The sequence below is a fragment of the Microtus ochrogaster genome, chromosome 17, assembly GCF_000317375.1.
Source record: "Microtus ochrogaster isolate Prairie Vole_2 chromosome 17, MicOch1.0, whole genome shotgun sequence".
NCBI lineage: Eukaryota > Metazoa > Chordata > Mammalia > Rodentia > Cricetidae > Microtus > Microtus ochrogaster.
Window position 1 is genome coordinate 8,967,967 of NC_022019.1, and position 18,166 is coordinate 8,986,132.

The 18,166-nt window shown below is 37.6% G+C and overlaps 1 protein-coding gene across 1 annotated transcript in view; it reads right to left on the reverse strand.

Annotated features, from left to right (window-relative positions):
• Rnf17 (ring finger protein 17) overlaps nt 1-18,166 on the reverse strand; it is a 47,231-nt gene that overhangs the window by 26,753 nt on the left and 2,312 nt on the right. Inside the window, exons 2-9 of the mRNA XM_005355450.3 lie at nt 17,883-18,000; nt 16,152-16,269; nt 12,116-12,343; nt 11,173-11,323; nt 10,921-11,039; nt 9,022-9,112; nt 6,438-6,553; nt 3,115-3,401 (exon numbers count right to left, since the gene is read on the reverse strand). Of these exons, the coding sequence (XP_005355507.3) occupies nt 3,115-3,401; nt 6,438-6,553; nt 9,022-9,112; nt 10,921-11,039; nt 11,173-11,323; nt 12,116-12,343; nt 16,152-16,269; nt 17,883-18,000 (1,228 nt within the window). The remainder of the gene's footprint in view (nt 1-3,114; nt 3,402-6,437; nt 6,554-9,021; nt 9,113-10,920; nt 11,040-11,172; nt 11,324-12,115; nt 12,344-16,151; nt 16,270-17,882; nt 18,001-18,166) is intronic.

An 18,166-nucleotide genomic window follows, 5' to 3' on the forward strand; every position in this document is an offset into this window, starting at 1 on the left:
AAAAAAAAGAATCACTGCATACTAAAATTATTGGTGGTATGCCTAATTTAAAATGTGCGAACATTTTAAAGATAACTTTTGGACTTAGAGGAAATGTTGCCTACGTTTCCTTTTTCCTTCTTAAACAAAAATGGCAATTCAAAGTTTTTATTCAGTCATGCCTAAATAAAATGTAGATATTCAAATGTTAACTATGGGATCCAGTTTTTTTAAATATTAATTTTGGAACCTAAGATTGAGGGGAAAAGCACACAAAACAAAACCTCTTGGTTTACAAAAGACCTAGCAAAACTGATTTATAGAAAAAGTTTTCAAAAAATGGCTTAGTGTTTAAGAGTGCTTACCACCCTTCCAAAGGTCTAGAGCCCAGATTAAAACCTACTTATGTCAGCTCCAAAGGACCTGACTCATCCTCTGGCCTCCCAAGGCCCCACCCCTCAAATATGCAGCCACTTCACCCCTACTTACCTAAAAACAAACAAACCAACCAACCAACCAACCAACCAACCAACCAACCAACCAACCAACCAACCAACCAACAGGTCTACGGGTCTGGGGAAATGGCTTAGTGATTAAAATCACGTAGTGCTCTTGTCTGTAGGACCTGAGCTTGGCTGGGTGGCTGGCAAACACCTGCAGCTCCAGAGACCTAATGCTCTCTGGACTCCATGGCCATCTAAGCACACATGCACACCTCCCCCAACACATACATAGAACTAAAAATAACTGAGTAAGAGATTTAGAATAAAATCAGGTGATCTTAATTTCTTTTATTCTGACATATATTTTACATTTAATAACTTGTTCAAAGACCTGACTAATATTTACTGCCTTACAATAAACATTAAGTTATGTATGTATATATATATGTTATGCATGTATGTAATGTAAGTATTTTATTATGTATCCAGTGTTCTACCTGCATGTATGCCTGTACACCAGAAGAGGGCACCAGATCTCATTATAGATGGTTGTGAGCCACCATGTGGTTGTAGGGAATTGAACTCTCTGGAAGAACAGCCAGTGCTCTTAACCACTGAGCCATCTCTCTAGTCCCACATTTAGGTATTCTTATTTCTTAAAAACCTATTAAAATGGGGGCTGGAGAGTTGGTTTGTTGATGAAGAGTGCTTGCTGCTCTTTCAAAGGACTCAGTACACACACTTGTGACTCACAACTGCTGGTAACTCCAATTCCAGGGGTTCAAGATTCTCTTTCTTCCTCTGGTACCAGCACACATATAACAGATACATACACATAAATGAAAATAAGATAATCTTTAAAAAGAAAAAAAAAACAAAGTAAAATTTTTTCTTAAAATGGAGACTTTAAAGAAAGATGGCTGAATGGGTAAAGGTACTTGCTATGCAAACCTGACAATCTGAGTTCGATTCCCAGATTCAACAGTAGAAAAAGAGAACCCACCTACAAAAACTGTCCTCTGACCTTCATACACGCCCTCACCCAGACTTGAATCTTTTTAAAACTATTATAAAGTATTATACTTGAATCTATTAAGTAATGTTTAATAGATTTCATAAAACATTAAAATGCTTTGACTATAACACTTTCTGATCTTCAAAAAAAAACGTTGGAGAATAAACATTTAAAACTGTATAGTTTATTGAAAGTATAGTTTTTTCTTAATACAAGACAACATTCATTAAATTTTATGATAGAAGTTTGTTAGGTTATAAAATTTTGTGTTGGCTACACAGATTTTGATAAGGATGTTCTTCTAAGAAAGATTCTAAAAAGAAAATTTATGTGGCTGGAGAGATAGCTCAAGAGTACTCGCTGAACAATCATGAGGGTCAGAGTTCAAATCCTAGCACTCCTATAACAGGCCAAAAGGTCTCGCAAACATCTGTAACTTTAGCTTCAGGGGACCTGATACATGCCTGTACGTTCAAGCAGACACAGACACACAGAGACACACAGAGACGCACACGCACGCACGCACGCACGCACGCACGCACACACACACACACACACACACACACACACACTTTAACAGGCTGTAGTGTAGGAAGGAAGCTTTTCCTCAATATTCTGTTTGAAGGTCATTTTTAAGTTCAGCTTCCTGTGGTACCTGCTGTTAGGTCACAAAGAGGTCCCAGAATGGCAGTGCTGCTGACAATGTCCTAAGATGAGAGCCTGGTCCCAATCCAGGCAGATTCTGACCCAGTAAACAGAGAGGATTCTTATCAGGTAAACAGAAACAAACTCAGAGCCGGGCGATGGTGGCGCACGCCTTTAATCCCAGCACTCGGGAGGCAGAGACAGGCGGATCACTGTGAGTTCGAGACCAGCCTGGTCTACAGAGCTAGTTCCAGGACAGGCTCCAAAGCTACTGAGAAACCCTGTCTCAAAAAACCAAAAAAAAAAAAAAAAAAAAAAAAAGAAACAAACTCAGCATTCCACAGAAACCTTGTAATGCTGGTTTCTCTGCCCTGATGGTCAACTGATGGGGGAGGGAAAGGTGCATCTAGTCCTGGAGCAGCCTGCCTCAGCAAAAGACCTCCGCCCGCCTGTCAATCATAGAAACTCCTAATGCCCTTAACTACTGAGCCACTTCTCTAGCTTGTTGTTTTGTTCTTTTTTTAGATTTATTTTTAATTATATGCACACAAGCATGTCTATGTGGATATCTAGGAAGGTCAGCAGACAGTGTTGGATACTCTAGAGCTGGAGTAACAGGCAATTTTGAAACACCTAACTTGGGTGATGGGGTCTGAACTTGGGGCTTCTGCAAGAGCAGTATGTATGCATCTTAACAACTGAGCCATCATGTCTCCAGCCTTGTACTTCTCCAACTATGGAGAAATTACATTAGTAGACAAGCACTGGGACACAGACAGTCCTCTGGCTGGAGAGAACTGGGAAATATGTTGAAATAATTTATTATTTAAAGTAATTTAAGGAAAAAAACCCCTCCAATAGCTTAGCTAGGAATTTTTAAAAGAACTCTGCATACACTGGATGAAATAACCTAATTCTCCTCATAAGCCCTTGAAAATGAGGTTCAGAGAGGGTAAATATTCCTAAAGACTTTCAGTTTTTTTCTATCCTGCTAGGTTACTGAAGAAACCTTTATAACATAAAAGACCTTACCTGATAATTTAGGCACTACAAATATAGTTCCATCATTACCAATGCAGCTCACTACTGCCTCAAATGCATTTGTGTTAGGAATAACTGGTGGTTTATAGCATCCGGTGGTTCTGGTTTCTGATTTTTTCTCCTTTGAATCAGGTACTTTGTGTTCATTCATTTTATCAGCATTTTTCTTGTTAGTATCAAAGTTAGTTTTAAAGCACTTAGTAACTATTGACTCTCCTTGTTCTGGAGGGATTTCCAAAGATGTCTCAGATGAATGGCTCTTATTTGATTTACTAGTTCTGTAACATCAAACAACAACAACAAAAACATATCTAAATTGAAGCAAAGATAAAATTTTAAAGAAAAAATGAAAAAAAATCATTCAAATTATGTGTTAACATTTAACTAAAACCTTTCCTCTACTCCAGGATGAACTAGTCTTTCATGAGGTGGACTAGATAGTCACAGGAGGAAAAGAAAAGAGGAAAGCGGCGTGGGAACTGTAGATGGCATCATACACCTAGTAGATCACTCTCCGCCAGCTCTGCTATCTACTTCTCTACAAGAAACGGAAACTATAAGCAATCTGCTTCTTTGACACTGTGCTGGATAGCTTTATGTCAACTTGACACAAGCTAAAGTCATCTGAGAGGAAGGAACATCAACTAAGAAAATGCCTCCCATAAGAGAGGGCTGTAAGCAAGCCTGTAGGGCATTTTCTTAATTAGTGATTGATGGGGGAGGGTCTAGCCCATTGTGGATGGTGCTATCCCCAAGCAGGAGGTCTTGGATTTTATAAAAAAGGCTGAGTAAGCCATGGAGAGTAGGCCAGTAAGTAGTACTCCTCCATGGCCTCTGCATCAGGATTCCGCCCTGTTTGAGTTTCTGTCCTGACTTCCTTTAATGATGAACTGAGATGTGGCATTGTCAGCTGAACAAACCCTTTCCTCCCAATTTGCTTTTTGGTCATGATGTTTCATCTGTTCATCACAGCAATAGAAACCCTAAGACAGACACCCATTCTGGGGAAGTTTTGAAAGTAAGAAGTGCTCTGGAAAGCTCTGTATGTGCTAGTGTTTGTGTCTTCTCTCTCCCCCTCATGCCATCCAGGGATGCTTATCTCTTCTTCCCTTTTATCCAGAGCTAAACTTTAATGTAAAGCTCTATCTTTCAGGCTATCTGCACCCTCAATCACCACTTTGGTGAACGCCACCCTGTTTTACGACTGCTGAGCTCTCCTTAAACCCCTAACACTGGGCTAAGATTCTCTTGTCCAACCTACTTGAACCTCTCTGTTGATCTTTTGATCTCCTCCCTGCCACCCTGATAGATAAACAGGCAATTTTAAAACTAAAAAAGTTTAAGTTCTCAAAAAAAATCTATGTCTGTATTTATCTATATCTATATCCATTTGTATCTATGTGTACCTGTATCTCTACCTACCTGTTCCTGTATCTATTTTATTTGCATCTATATATCTGCTGGTATCTCCTTTGCAGGTAAAATCCAAGCTGTGAACTGAATATTCAGGGCCTCAGCTGGCTTTTTAAAAACCCACTGCTGCTGCTCAAGAGGATATGACTTCTATATTTTCTCTAGCCTATCAAGTTGCCTCCAGTCATACCTTTTCCTTCCTCTCCAGAAGCTACACAAAGCTCCAACCCGGTCCTCTTTTCTCATCCCTTGCCTGTATTGCAACTCTCAGTCAAGCAGCAGGCACAACTCCTAGATTCCTCTCAGAAAAACTCCCCTAGACACTTCTTTAATCCTTTATAAGAAAGGGTTCCTTCAGTGTTGTCATGTGCTGGCCAGCTGACATGTTTTCCCAAGGGTTTTACATAATTCACTTTATGTAATTTGTGTCCTATTATTTTATGTTGAAAAAAGTGATTAATTCAGATAATAAGGCCTGTAAGTTACTTATCAACTCATCTGATTTTAAGATATGTAAATCTATACAGATACAAATGCATAGTATATATACATATATGCAGGTTTCACACTAAATTAAACATCCCTTTCTTACAAATGTACTTGAAATATTTCCTTTTGTAAAATATATTTTTTTGGTGCCAAAAGTCAACCTCACGAGTTTTCATTTAAATATAATGATTTTATTCACAAAAGTTGTTTTGAAAATTCAAAAAATAAGGAACACCAAGATTAACATATAAAATGCTTCTGCCTTTTTTGGTAACTACATAATTTATTGTTCAAAGTTGTTCAAAATCTTTCTTCCATCCAGCTCCTGCTACAAATGCAATTTGTAAATAACTCTTTTTTAGCAGGTCAGTAAATTAATTTGTTAATGTTACTATGATTTACGATATTGTTTTAAAAACACTGATTTTTGTGTATGGGTCTTTTGACTACATGTATGTCTGTGCCTTCAGAGACCAGAAGAGGGCTTCTGATCTTTAAGAATTGGAGTTATAGATGGTTGTGAGTCACCGTGTGGGTGCTGGGAATTGAACCCAGGTCATTTTCAAGAGCCGCCTGTACTCTTAACTACTAAACCATCACTCCAGTCCAAGGAGGCCTCCATGCTCTCACTCTCTCTGTCCCTTCTCTCTTCTTCCCCTCTTCAAGTCCTCCTGCCATGCTGTTCGTGATAGCTTTCAGCCTAAGCAAAGCTGGAACCTGTATGGCTGTTGGAGAAAACGGATACTCTTTGCTCCAAACCATTCGCTTCCAAAATTGTGGGTTTCCACCATCATGGATCAGATGCCATGGCACATGTAGAAAACCATGCATAAGGACAAAAAGGAGAATATGCGGGCTGGAGAGATGGCTCAGTGGTTAAGAACACTGGTTGTTCTTCCAGAGGTCCTGAGTTCAATTCCCAGCAACCACATGATAGCTCACAATCATTCATAATGAGATCTGGTGCTGTCTTCTGGCCTGCAGGCATACATGCAGACAGAACACTGTATATATAATAAATAAATCTTTGAAAAAGGGGGGGGAATATGTCCTATTCTGGGGGTCTCCTCTTATTCAGATTTTCTGTCTTTCCCCAGCTTATCATACAAGTAATCCTCCCTGTGTTAACATGCTCATAAAACTAGCTCCCCAAGACTCCAGTGACAAGGCTCTCTCTTGAGAAGCCCACATGTATCTTTGAAAGCCAGTACATAATTGTTTGGTGGATTTTGGTATGCACGAGTTTTACTCATGTGAATAAAGAAATAAGCAATTTATTTCTGGGATAGCTCATTAGGAATTAGATTATAAATCATCTTTAAGAGCAAAGGTTTAAAAATACCCGCAGATTACATAGGCAGTTATGAAGCATCATCAGAAATTGACGTCAAAAATCATTCAAAAGTCTGTACCTTCTTTCTTTCAAAGCCAAACCTTTTTTAATCAAATATTTAGAAACATCAACACGTTCTCCTTTTTCATCTCGGCAGAAAATTTTCACAGGTAATGGCCATGTTGTGCTGTTTTCCTGAAAAGATTTATCAGACAAAAAGTGAAATCTCACAGGCAGTATTTTTTAAAAGAATTTCTTCTACATTTTCTATGAAAGAATCAATCCCAGCTAACATTATTTTGACATCTAAATATATAAGGGAAACAGCATGGAAGAGAGTCAGTACTGATAGAAACATTTTAATTTTTATGTTGTATCTCTTTTCAGGTATGGGAATGAAAGGAAGACCTCACTACTATGGTCAAAACAAACAAACAAACCTCTCACCACCAAAAATCCCAATCAAGTGAACTGGAAAAAAATTTCACCCTCCCTAATTGAGGTGAGAGGAAGTATCACCAGCTAGCATGCTTCTCTATTCCCTTCAGTTCTGGAAAATATCCAATGTGTGCTTCACTTTCCTACAAAACACAAAGGAAGATACTACAAAACATGCTCTACTTCATATGGAAAGATATAAAAGTAGCTGGGTGGTGGTAGCACACACCTTTAATCCTGCCTCCTTTGGGAGGCAGAGGCAGGCGGATCTCTGTGAGTTCCAGGCCAGCCTGGTCTACAAGAGCTAGTTCCAGGACAGGCTCCAAAGCAACAGAGAAACCCAGCCTTGAAAAACAAAAACAAAACCAAAAAAACCAAAAAGGTATAAAAGTGAAGAAAGTATACATAAAAAAGGTAACATGGAAAACGAGTTACATAAGAAAATTCAATGAAGTAGAACAGAACAGAGGAAAATAGAACCCTTTCTTATAAAGACATGCTTCCCAAAGCCACACCCACAAATATGCACATTGTATCAATCAGTTCTTTTTGACTTATGAGCTTAATTTTCTTAAAAATACGGCTTTTTAATTTTATTTCATACGCATGGGAGTTTTGTCTGTGTGAGAGTAGATCCCCTGGAACTACAGTTACAGACAGTTGTTAGCTATCATGAGGGTGCTGGGGATTGAACCCCGGTCAAACTCTGAAAGACTAGCCATCTCTCCAGTCTAAGCCTGAGCTTAACTGTCTAAAGACTTTAAAAAGATGTTTTATTTTATTTAAAGATTAGCTAGTTTGTTTATTCACTTATTTATTTGTTTGTTTGGTTTTTCAAGACAGGGTGTTACCTGCCTTTGTCCTCCAAGTGCTGGAATGAAAGGCCTGGCAAGGTTTATTATTAGTGTTCTGCCTGCAGCCAGAAGAGGGCAGCAGATCTCATTATAGATGGTTGTGAGCAACCCTGTGGTTACTGGGAATTGAACTCAAGATCTCTAGAAAAGAAGCCAGACTTCTGAGTCATCTAGTCCAATAGTTATTTTATATGTTATTTTCTAACATACACAATTTCAACTCAAGCACATGACTTTAGAAATACTTCGATTCAGTCACATGAACACTTGTGGGACTATCTATTTAATTTGTTTACTTATTGTAGCTTTTCTGCTGGACAAGCTGGCAGAGCAGGTAAAGCTGCTTACTGATAAATCTAATGACCTAAGTTCAATATCCCAGGAACCACAAGGTAAAAGGTGAACCAACTACTATAAATTGTACTCCGACCTCTACATAGGAGCCATGGCTTGTGCTCTGATATGCCTGTATATACCTTTTTGGGTTTTTTGTTTTTTTGTTTTTTTTTTTTTCAAGACAGAGTTTCTCTGTGTAACAGCCCTAGTTGTCCTGGAACTAAGCTCTGTAGACTAGGCTGGCCTCGAACTCACAGAGATCTGCCTGCCTTTGCCTCCAGAGTGCTGGGATTAAATGTGTGCACCACCACTGCCCAGTGTGTGTGTGTATCTTAATAAATAAACACACACCTATATAATTAATTCATTAATTAATTTCTAAAACAGAGTCTTACTATGTAGCACCTGGCTGGCCTAGAACTTGCTGTAGAGACCAGGCTGTCCTCCAGCTCACAGAGATTTCTCTGCCTCCAGAGTGCTGGAATTAGAGTAGTACATTAACGTGCCCTGCTAGGGATTTAACTTTTGATACTCCTCCTATCTCCTGAGTTCTGGGATTAAATTATTATATGCCACCATACCGCAAAGTTATTATGCACAAGTATACTACTTTAACATAAGATCAACATAGTTTGGAAAAATCTTCCAAATATTTTGCTGTTATTTTCTCAACAAGAAAATAAACTTAGAATAGATGACAACTTCAATGAAATAAAAGCAAATATCTGTTATAATTGTTTATCTTGTGTCAAGGAAGTCAGGACAAGAAATAAAATTGGGAAGGAACCCGGAGGCAGGGGCTGATGCAGAGGCTATGGAAGAGCACTGCTTACTGTCTTGCTTCTCAAGGCTTGCTCAGCCTGCTTTCTTATAGAACCCAGGACCACCAGCCCAGGGGAGGAACTACCCACTAGGGTTGGGCCATCCCCAGCAATCACTAATTAAGAGAATGCTCTTTTCCATTGAAGTTCCTTCCTTTCAGATGACTCTAGCTTGGTCAAGTTGACATAAAACTAGCCAGGACATTGTACCTACCTGCAAGATTATGGTTGCTATAGCTCCAGTAAGGTACAGTGAGAGACAGTCACACGCTGTTGCTGTCCACCTGTCACTTCCACCAGTTGGTCTGAAGCAAAAGGAATAACTATCTGTATTACAGTGCGTATCACAGAGTACTGATATACTTAGAAATAATATAAAAACGTGCATGGTTTGAACCCTCATATGGTGAGAAACAAATGTGAACATGAATTTATGCTATTTACATAATTTTCTTTCCCATTTTCATTGCCTTTATCCTGTTTCTATGTGAGCTAATGAATATATGTATTTCTGTATTATATATATTATACATTGTGTGTGTGTGTGTCTGTTCTACAGCTACACTGAAGTTTGTCTGGATAGAAAACCTATACCTTCCCTCTTCTTTAAGTATTTAAACATGTTATTTAATTATTTTTATTATAAAGCACTAGTGATGACATTAGGCTTTTCTTTCTTTTGTAAACCAACTATCTCTGAGAGTTCACTATTCTGAATTGATTGTCTTTGATAAGCCATGTACTTTCTCGATATATAGTTCTGAAGTCTTTTATGAATTAATGTTTTTTTCTTGTACTGTTACCAGCTTTTTTCCTTGAGATGTTTATAAAACTTATGCTGACTCTTCTTGGGTGATAAGAGATCTTTATTCTTTTGAACCCTGTGGATTTTTTTCAAAATTAAAATTATTTTTATTTCTTTTTAAAGTTATCCTCTCTATATGTGTATGCACATTCACAAATGCCCTAATACAGATGTGGAGAGCAGAGGACAACTTGGGGCTTTGGTTCTCCTCTGCACGTGGGTCCTGGAGACTGACCTCTTTTGGCATAGTGGCCAACTGCCTCCACCCACCGAGCCATCTCCACAGTCAGAGGTGCTTTTGTACTTTTACTAGTTTAGCCCCATTTTTCTGCTATTTACTTCTAATTTTTCTTGGGTTGTGAATTGCCATCTCTTTTCAAACTGCTTTTTTTTTTTGTCAGTCATCTTGTTCTGAACTAACTCTGCCTTCTTTCCTCCTTTTTTTTTTGAACACAGGTCTCACTATGTGGCTTGGGCTGGTTTTTGAACACAGGTCTCACTATGTGGCTTGGGCTGGTTTTTGAACACAGGTCTCACTATGTAGCTTGGGCTGGTTTTGAACTTATGATTCTCTTGCTTCAGTCTCCTGCATGCTAGACTTGCAGGTATGGACATCACATTTAGTTGATTTTTCAGTTTTCTAATTCTATTTTCTGTTGGTCTTTCATACCACCTACTACTGTTACTAATTTACACTTCTGTCTTCCTGTATAATTGGAAGCTTATGAAGCATATTATATTTCTATCCGCCTTTAGTTTTCCTCAAAGCTTTTTTATTCTCAACAGTTTAAATTCTATTTAGCTTCCTTCTATTTCTTTAGTGTTATTCCATTTATAGGCCCAAACATGTATTATTCCCTATTCCTAGAACCCTTAATGAATCTGGGCATGGTGGTGCACACCTTTAATTCTAGTACTCAGGAGGCAGAGGCAGGTGAATCTCTGGTCTACAGAGCAAGTTCCAGGACTACACAGAGCAGTGGTTTTCAACCTTCCTAATGCTGTGACCCTTTAATACAGTTCGTTCCTCATGTTGTTTTCATAACTGTAACTTTGCTACTGTTATGAATCATACTATAAATATCTGATATACAGGATATCTAATATGTGACACCTGTGGGGGTCACAACCCACAGGTTAAGAACCACTGACACAGAAGAAACTTATCTCAACATCCCTCTTAAAAAACCTTTAATGAGACTGATGAAAGTTTCAGAATGTATTAATTAAAACTGACAAACCATGCTAAAATATTTAAAATGATAATATATAATAACGAGAAACTTAATTTACTTAGTTAAAAACTACCTTATATCAACAAGTGAGCATTCTAGAGACAATCTTCCCATGGTCTTTAGACTGTCTTGAAGTTCTCTTAGACAGTGAATACTCACTACTAGTTCAACACCCACATCATACAGCAAGACCTGTGAGAACAGTAAGCTTACATTTAGGGAAAGGCAACATTTCAAGAATTTTTTGGGGGGTTGTAAAGCATAAAAGGAACTAAAATAAGTAATCACTGAACAAGTGAAAATGCTTTTTCATGATGACACTTACCTCCACCAATGTGTCCGTGACCATTCTGATAATCTGGCCTCTTCTCCACTGACTTTTAGCTGGGACCTTAACAGCACAGTGCATGTCACGTTCCCATCTAACAGGTTTCCATTCTGAGTTCTCATAGGTGGCTGTCATCTTCTCTTCCAAACTGTAGGATACAAAATGTTTTAATTTCAAATAATCTCTTATCGGTCTGTCTGACAAGATATTTTCTTCTAAAACCCTTTAGTCGTTCCCCTCTGGTCAATCTGGATACAACTCTGACTGTATAAAGCATCTCTGCCTTTGAACTCGTTCTTCGCTATGCTTGAGATTAAGGTTCCTCATATACAACCCTGGGCTGCTCTCCAGTCTCTCTACAGACACACTGACAGCAGTTTAGAATGTGAGCTCCCCACAGGTATACATCATTTTGTACAGAGAGAGGGTCACACTATGTAGCTATGGTTGACCTTGAACTCACAGAGGCCTGTCTGCCTCTGCTTCCTTAGTGTTTAGCTTAGGACACATTTGAAAAGACCCTCAAACATCTTAAAACCATCTCCTTCTCAAAGGTCTTACTTCTGTTTATTACTTTTTTATCATCCATACACAAAGTTTTATTTGTTCATCATCTCTCTTGACTATAGTTTAAGCCCTATGCCAACAAAGAATCCTCAATAGCAACACAGGCTGTCATGGAGTAAGGTACTTAGTAAGTACTCATGGCATAAATTCTAGTATGACAATAGCCAAAAATGAGATGTTATGATTTTTTTAAAAAAAGAATTTAGAGTCAATTTAGTTGAAATAATTTCATGACTTTCAAAAATTAAACACTATGGCATCTAGATATTTGAAGCAAAGTATAAGAAGAATGAAACCACAGGCATTCACTTTCATTGTCTATTATACCTATTAACAATTGTATGTTATACCTATTAATAATTGTCTGTTATACCTATTAAGTGAGTTTTCTGTTAATAACCACTGAACATAAATCTTCTCAGGAGATATTACATTACATATATTCACAGGCAGCTCCTTGTTATATAAGACCTGGAAATTCTCATTAGGTAGAGATTTTACAGACAGAGGACTTAAGCTGTTTATTTCACTTGAAATGATTTCTTCAGGAGAAGGATCCCATACTTCAAGATGCTTTTTAGAATTATCTTTGATGGTATATCTAAAAAATAACAGAAGTTGGCAAAAAGAATAGTCAGTAAGATATTAATATTTGCTGGTTTTAAGAGAAGAACATGTTTTATCTATAACTTTGTTTCCAAACTTTGGTATCAATAGCAATTACTAAAGTTAATTTTTCTTTAAAAAGAGTGCTTCACCAACACCAAAGCAAAGCAGGCACACACAAACACAAATCTAAACCCAAATTGGTGTTTTTTTTTTTTTTTTTTTAGTTTTTTCATGACAGGGTTTTCTCTGTAGCTTTGGAGCCTGTCTTGTAGACCAGGCTAGCCTCGAACTCACAGAGATCTACCTGCCTCTGCCTCCCGAATGCTGGAATTAAAGGTGTGTGCCACCACAGCCCAGCTCTAAACCCAAACTTTTTAACTTTAACAATAGATTAATTTATCAACCTTACTCACAACTTCAAATCACAAAGAAAACAACTCTGAGTCTCACAACCTTTGGCTAGAGAGTATCGGTCAGTAAAAAGTATCAGTTTGTAACAGAAGTGTAATTACCATTAGAATGCACTCAGTGAAACAACTCAAGTATTTTACATTTAACAGAATATATTTTGCCTTTAATCTCAGCATTTGGGGGCAGATCTCTGTGACTTCAAGGCCAACCTGGTCTACAGAGTGAGTTCCAGGAAAGCCAGGGATGTTATACTGAGAAACCCTGTCTTGGAAAAACAAACAAACAACATCAATAAAACCCCCATAGATATTTTAACCACAGACAACTAGATGAAGAAAAAAAAAAACTTCTTTCCCATTAAGCTGAGGTCTGGTTCAAAGATCACTAACAGTTTTTTTCTTGTTGCTGTGCTCTTCTTTTGTTTGTTTTGTTCTTGCCTAATGGATAGTTTTCAGTTCCCACCTGAATTTAATACAGCTACTCTTTCAAGTATTATCTACTTCTAGTTTACCTGCCTCAGGCTCACATTCTTGTCCCTTTCCTAAACATGATAACCTGCAGGGTTTCATCTTTACTGAGGGACTAATGAGATAACTTCATTTTCCTTGTTTATCATTTATATGTTGCTGACATTTAAATCACCCACCACATCTCTTCTGAGTACCAGATTTATGAATTTATTTCCTTCATGTACTTGCTGATACCATACTGTTTTGATTATTTTCGCTTTGTAGTAAGATTTGAAATTAGGATGTACATGTCCTTTAGGTTCTTCAGGAATGCCCTGGCTACTTATTATTTTGAATTTCCATATGAATTTTAGCATAGATTTTCCTATTTCTGCAAAAACTGTTGTTAGAATTTGGATAGAGATCATTAATCTCTTGCTCATTTAGGGTGGTACTGATGGCATCAAATGCTCTAATCCATAAACATGGGATAAATTTCCACTTACATTTTCTTTAATATCTTTCAGAAAACTTCTGATTTCTCTGTATATGTTTTCCACCCACTTTGGTTAATTATTTTATGCCTTGGATGTTTTGTCTGCCAGTATAGCTGTGTACCATGTGAATGCAGTGCCTACAGAAGTCAAAAAAGGGTGATGGATCTCTTGGAACTGGAGTTACAGATGCTTGTGAACACCATGTGGGTGTTGAGAATTTAGCCTGGGACCTCTGGAAGAGGTGCCAGTGTTCTTAGTTGCTAAGCCATCTTTCCAGCCCCATGCTGGTTAATTCTTTTATTTTTCTCTGTTTTTTCTTTCTTGTCTCTGCTTCCCAAGAGCTGGGATTAAAGGCATGTACCACCACTGACCAGCATATTGGTTAATTCTTAAAACATGTTTTTCTTGATACTACTGTAACAAAACTGCACTCTTCATTTCTTTGTAAAATTTCCATTATCATGTAAAATGAACTGATTTTGTTGATAGGTTTTCTGTCACATGGTAGACAGCCAGTAGAAACTAACAAGGAAGAAAGATTTGTTTCTAGAGGTTTTGATCAAAGGTTGGTGGGACCCACTGTGTGGGCCTGAGATGAGACAGAATACCATGGATGAGGGAATGTGTGGCAGAGGCTGCTTACCTCAAGGTAGCTAGGAAAGAGTGGGACAGGAGACCCTGGGCCAAGATACGCCTTCATAGCTACATCCTCAGTGACTTCATCCTTCAACTAGTCCCAACCTTCCAAAGTTTACATCCTTTCCCAATAACAACATTAAATTATGAGTCCATCACTGGATTAAGACATTGCTTGTGCTAAAGCACTCGTCTCAATTTCTGCATCTATGGTTGAGAATCATGCCCTCTGAAAACATAACATGTTGATTTTGTATCCTGCTGATTTTGTTAAATTTATTAATTGTATGTTTGCAGTCTTTTAAAATGTTTTTTACATGTTAGATCAAATTATCTATGAATAAGAACTATTTTAAAATTGCTTCTTTAAGATGGAATTTGTGTTTAAGTGGTCTGCTATGAGTCCAGTACTCTGCTGAATAGAAAGGCTGAAATTGCCTTAGTTTTTATTTCTGATCTTAAGGGAAAGGGTTCTTGTCACAGTGTATAGTAATTTCCTTTTATGCCTAGACTTTTTTTTATCTATAGTCACTATAGTTATTGTAATTTTATGTTTTACATTTGTGTGTATGTGGTATATGTGTGTAGGCATGCACATGCCATAGTACACGCATGGAGGTCAGGGCAGAACTTGATGGATATATAACTATTTGTTAAAATTCACTTAGCTATCTATGCATCTTAAAGAAACCCTGGCTTTGGGGGCTGAAGATATAGCTCAGTTGGTAAAATGTTTGCCATACAAGCTTGAGGACCTCAGTTTGATTCCCAGCACCCATAATAATAATAATAAAAAAAACAGGCATGGTGGTACATGCTTGTAATCCCAGTACTGAGGAAACAAAGACAAAAGGATCTCCACGTCTCACTGGCCAGCCAGCCTGCCTACCATAATATGTGTGCCCCAGGTAGCACTGAAAAATAATGTCCCATAAAAAATTTGCTTGGCTCCAGAGGAATGACACCTGTGTTTTATCTCTGGCCTCCATGTGTGTACACCATACATATACACAAGTGCATGCATGCATATTCCACAAATATGGACAGCCTCCCCCCAAACCCTAGCATTTAAAAGAAAAATTTCAAAATAGTTTTAAATGTTTACTTTCATTTCTTTGTATTCCACATGAGACTTAACAGTGAAAGGGGGAACATAATAGGTCATTCTTGTTAGTAGGAGTCACTGCAGGCCTTGGTTGGAAGTTACTGTCTCTCTGGCTTATACTAATAGGCATTCAAATGTTGGCTTTCTTGAAGGTTACATATAGGTGGTTCTGAAAAGACCCTGTAGGACTGCCCTCTTTGCATGCCTCCTTTATGGAAGAATTCTTTCAGCTGACCTTTAAATTACCCACCACCACTCTGCCCTTGTGAGATCACCTGAAATCACCTCAACCACTGGCTGCTTCTTGCTTTGGACAATAAAGTTTAGGCCTGACTAATGTAATCTTTCAAACCAAGGTAAATAAAAATTTCTTAAATTGGGAATGCAGACTCTTCCACTGTCCTTAGTGCTACTTCTCATTCTGATTTTTTAAAATAGGACCAAGATGTTGCTTAAGCAGATTTCACCTGGAAATAATATGTTAGCCTCTTTATCTTAGAAGCAGTCTTTATCTCAAGAAGCCCTTCTCTTGATTTTCATCCCAGCTAGAAGTGAAAAGAAGGCTGCTTTACTCCTCCTCAGACTAATGACTCCAACCATCTCCCCCACCATCTCTTCTCTCATGCAGGAACAGGAAATTCCTTTTCTTCTGGTGATTAAAGCATTACCTATGAACTAAGGTGATACTGTACCAACACTTACCCTGCTTCATAAGTCGCTAGGCCTTCTTTGACAAGCTGGTCATTAATACTAACAGCAGTTGCTCCAGGAACCCGAGAATCAAAAAGCTCAACCAAGAGCACATTATTTTCCAGAATCTCTGTAAAATCATTAAAACTAGTTTGGGAAAGAAAGACATGTGCTAAAAAGTGGACTAAATTAGTAAACTTGTCTTCTAAAAATTAGAAGCAACTTCTGGCTTTTGTATATATGAGATTTCTGGCTGAATACTGTTAGTTTTCCTAGGAGGTAGAGCAGTATTCTGAAGCCACAGTGATCTACCTAGTGCACAGCATGTAGAGAGTACTACAAATTTTACAGTAGGCTATCATGTGCTATTTGTTCTATAATGAACCAAAAGCAATTTAAGGATTTATAAAAATTAATATATATTTAAAGGTTTTATATCCAAATGTTAAACAGCAGCTATCCAAGTTAAAGTTGTTCCAAACTCAGAAGAATTTGCTCAAGGACTAGGAGAACTTTGTTGTTCATCTCAGAGAAGCCAGATGTAAAAATTCTCTACACCAAGGATGCAATTTCTATAATCATATTTCTCTTCAACTGAACATTTCTTCTAAATAGACACTGCATCACTGAAGCTATTAATCCTTCAGAAGTTAGTCCTCCTATGGGAGTTGGATTCATTCATGACTGTGACAGAGCTGAAAAGCCACTACAGATCTTCTTTAAATAAACACGGCCTATGTATTTCATATACTAGGGCTCACCAAACCCAACACTGTTAGATTTTGTTATTTGGAAAAGATAAAAATTGCATACAAACAAACATATGTATGTATATACATGTGTGTGTATTTTTTATCTAAGATTCACATCTTCTTATTGACAATCTTTAGGACCAGACAGATATGTTTGGAGATTCAGAATTTTTCAATCTAAAGAATGCACACACACTATCTACAATGAATACTCAAAATGGAGTGTGGGGCAAGCAGACCACACCCATTTCTGTCTTGAAGCAGAATGTGTATTTACTGAAAAGGAGACAAAGGCTCTCCAATTCAGATAAAAGCACACACATCATAACAACTCAAACAGACTCAGTCATCCAACTTTTGATTTTCAGAACTTTTGTTAGAAAATTGGGCTAGTGGTCATCTAGGGGTGTAGACCTGAAAATATGTAAAACTGGAATAACTTTTTTCAAAATATGGAGAGAACCTACAACTGAATGGGATAAATTAAAGGGGAAAAAAAATCCAAGTAACCAAGGAAACAAACAAAAGCTATTTACTCACCAAGTTCTGCCTCCCTTCACTTGCATAAGATTAAACCTTAGACCCAGTAAATGCAGATAAATAAGCTAATTTTTGGCTTTATGCTTGCAAAAGGCCACAGTAAAGGTGGATTGATGATTTCATTGTTTTAAAAGGGAACTGGTTATGTTGCTGACACTGGCCTCAAGTCTCTGGCCCCAGTGATTCAAGTAGCAGAGACTATAAGGTGCAAACCATTATCTATCATAAGGATGACTTTAGTTTTCAAAGGTATGAATTTTTTTTTCCTGATGTGCTTTGACTGCAAGGCTTAACAAAGAATCCCCCAGTCCTAATTCTAAATGAATGTTATTTCTCATTACTACTATTATCTAGGCACACTGAATTTATTCTAAAATATGAACATTATTATATAATGTTAATCTTATTTAAATAATAATGATAATAATAGACAAAGATAGAAATAGCTTACTAATAACAGAACATGTCACAAATTTGTCTTGAGTCTTTTCTTCAAATTTTTCTTTAGCCTTTTTGGACCACTGTGTTCTTTTACTTGGTTCAATATATGCCAGCTTACATTTAATTGCCTGTATCAAATGAAATTCCACTATTAAGAATATGAACTTATATTTTTGGTAGTAAGCCTAGCCTTCAACAGCTGAACCATCTCACAACAGGCAGATCTCTGCCAGTTTGAGGCCAGCCTGGTCTACAGAGTGAGTTCCAGGACAGGCTCCAAAAGCCTGTCTTCAG